The following is a 2,378-nucleotide window of genomic DNA, read 5'->3' as shown; positions in this document are numbered from 1 at the left end:
ACTTTTTATCTAAGATTATGATTGAACTCAATATGTAGTCTGAATTATTTATTTCTTTTTTACTTATGTTTGATAAATTTAAGTTGTTTATTTTATTATATTCTTAATGCTTTTAGTTGACAGGCCACCAATTAAATTAAATTGAAAACCTAGGTTAAACATTGACGAAAGAGATTTAGGTAGACCTTGAATAGAACAACATATGATCGAATACACTTAGTTGATTAGGTGGTTTGATTTGCTTATAGGGTAGACATACACCTATTAGCCATACGTAGCCAAGATTAGAGCACAAACTTAATGAATCTTTCTTCAATATAATTTACATAGACATATAGTACATTAATTAGGAGAGGTATTTTTATAATAAACTTGACAGAGATTTGTAAATAATTTAAGAATCTAGGTTAGCAACTTAATCCATAAAACTAAGTTGAGAAAAAGAGACAATAATCAAATGAAATATTGAGAGATATAATAATCTTAGGTCTGTTAATCACTAGAAATAAAATTTACTACTAAATTAATTTTAATTATTAGTTTATTAATTTAATTTTTTTTTAATTTTAATTATTTAGATAAAATTAAAGCGTGTTAATTTTAGTAGTTAACAATAAGGATTAATTTAATTCTTTATGAGATCGCCAGTCTACTCATCTTTATATTAACTTTGCGATATGTGTAGTTGAGTGAGTAAAAAATTGTACAACAAGTTTTTGGTGCCGTTATTGGGAATTGATTTTTAGCTCTTTTTTGTTAATATTAATACCAAGCATTCTTAATTTAAATCTAGACTTTTCTTTTCTTTTATTTTTTATTTTTTTATTATTTTTTTTACATACTTTGGGTCATTATTTGTGAAAAGTTTGAAATTTAGAAATTGTTCCTTTTGATCCAGAAATCGAAAACACTTTTCAAAGATTTCGAAAGAAAAATAAAAAAAGTTTTTACTCCAAGTAAAACAATGACTGATCAACAAAAAGAAGAGACCAAGCCTTTGAAGGATTATGCTGTCCCACGAGTACAAAATCTCCACTCTAGTAACTGAAGACTTCTTATTGAAGCCAACAACTTTGAAATTAAGCCATCAATAATTCAAATGATTCAGACTGTTATTCAGTTTGTGGGTTTGCCTAATGATGATCCAAATGCTCATATTGTAAATTTTTTGGAAATTTACGATGCATTCAAGGCTAATGGTGTTTCTGATGATGCCGTAAGATTGAGGCTTTGCCCTTTTTCATTAAGAGATAAAGCAAAGAGTTGGTTAAATTCATTTCCTGCTAGTTCCATTACTACTTGGGATAACTTGGCTAAAAAATTCTTAGCAAAATTTTTTCCACCTGCAACGTTAGCAAAGATGCAGAATGATATCACTTCTTTCATGCAATTTGATTTTGAATCACTATATGAGGCTTGGGAGAGGTATAAGGATTTGACAAAAAGGTGTCCTCACCATGGATTATCTAAGTGGCTACAAGTTCAAACTTTTTATAATGGTTTGCTGGGACCTTTTAGAATTACCATTGATGCTACTGCTGGAGGTGCACTTATGAGTAAATCCATTGATGAGGCTTATGATTTGCTTGAAGAGATAGCTTTTAATAATTATCAATGGCCATCCGAAAGATTAGGTAAAAGAAAAATTGTTGGAATTCAAGAATTAGATGTGATAAACGCTGTTTCTACACAATTGGCTTCTCTCGTAAAGAAAATAGATAAACTGAGTGTTAATGCTTTTCAGAACTCCTTTATGGCATGTGAATTTATGGGGAAGGACATTCCAATGACAATTATCTCATCTATTCTGAGTCTTGTCAATTTGTTGGAAATAGGCAATAGAACAATCCCTATTCCAACACCTATAATCTTGATTGGAGGAATCATCCTAAATTTTCATAGAATAACAACCAAGGGTCTTCATTAGTGGCTAAGTCAAACTTTCCTCTTTGATTTCCATCTAGAGCCCCTATGCTAGAGAAAAAGCCTTCAATGGAGGATATGATCATGCAATTCTTGACAAAGACTGATGCATTCATGACAAATACTAATGCATTCATAACAAAGACTGATTATTTATGATAAGGATTGATGCCTCTATTCAAAATTAAGTAGCTTCAATTAGAAATGTTGAGACATAAATGGGCCACCTTGCTAGTGTTTTAAATACTAGACCTCATGGTACCTTACCAAGTGATATTGAACCCAACCTAAGAAGAGAAGGTAAGGACCATTGTATGATAATCACTTTCCGCAATGGAAAAGATGTACATAATGAGGTAACTAATCAAGCTTTAAATTTTGAGATTTCAATTTAATTTGCTAAGAAAGAAATTGAAAGAATTGCTGAAAAAGAAATTGTGATTGAAAATCTGTTG

At 30.2% G+C, this 2,378-nt stretch overlaps 1 protein-coding gene and 1 non-coding gene across 2 annotated transcripts in view; one reads left to right on the top strand and one right to left on the bottom strand.

Moving 5' to 3' along the window:
* The window catches only part of LOC149526795 (uncharacterized), a 3,176-nt gene extending 1,249 nt beyond the window's left edge, over positions 1–1,927 (top strand). Inside the window, exon 2 of the mRNA XM_089784609.1 lies at positions 1,051–1,927. Coding sequence (XP_089640735.1) covers positions 1,051–1,927 — 877 coding nt within the window. The remainder of the gene's footprint in view (positions 1–1,050) is intronic.
* On the bottom strand, positions 1,359–1,464 carry LOC149526796 (small nucleolar RNA R71). Its single transcript, XR_016351652.1, has one exon. It is a non-coding gene; the product is annotated as a small nucleolar RNA R71 (small nucleolar RNA).
* Positions 1,928–2,378: the final 451 nt, after the last annotated feature.

This window comes from Theobroma umbraticum, unplaced genomic scaffold, assembly GCF_002168275.2.
Source record: "Theobroma umbraticum cultivar Fairchild unplaced genomic scaffold, ASM216827v3 scaffold_146.0, whole genome shotgun sequence".
NCBI lineage: Eukaryota > Viridiplantae > Streptophyta > Magnoliopsida > Malvales > Malvaceae > Theobroma > Theobroma umbraticum.
This window is presented reverse-complemented; position numbering and strand designations above follow the sequence as displayed.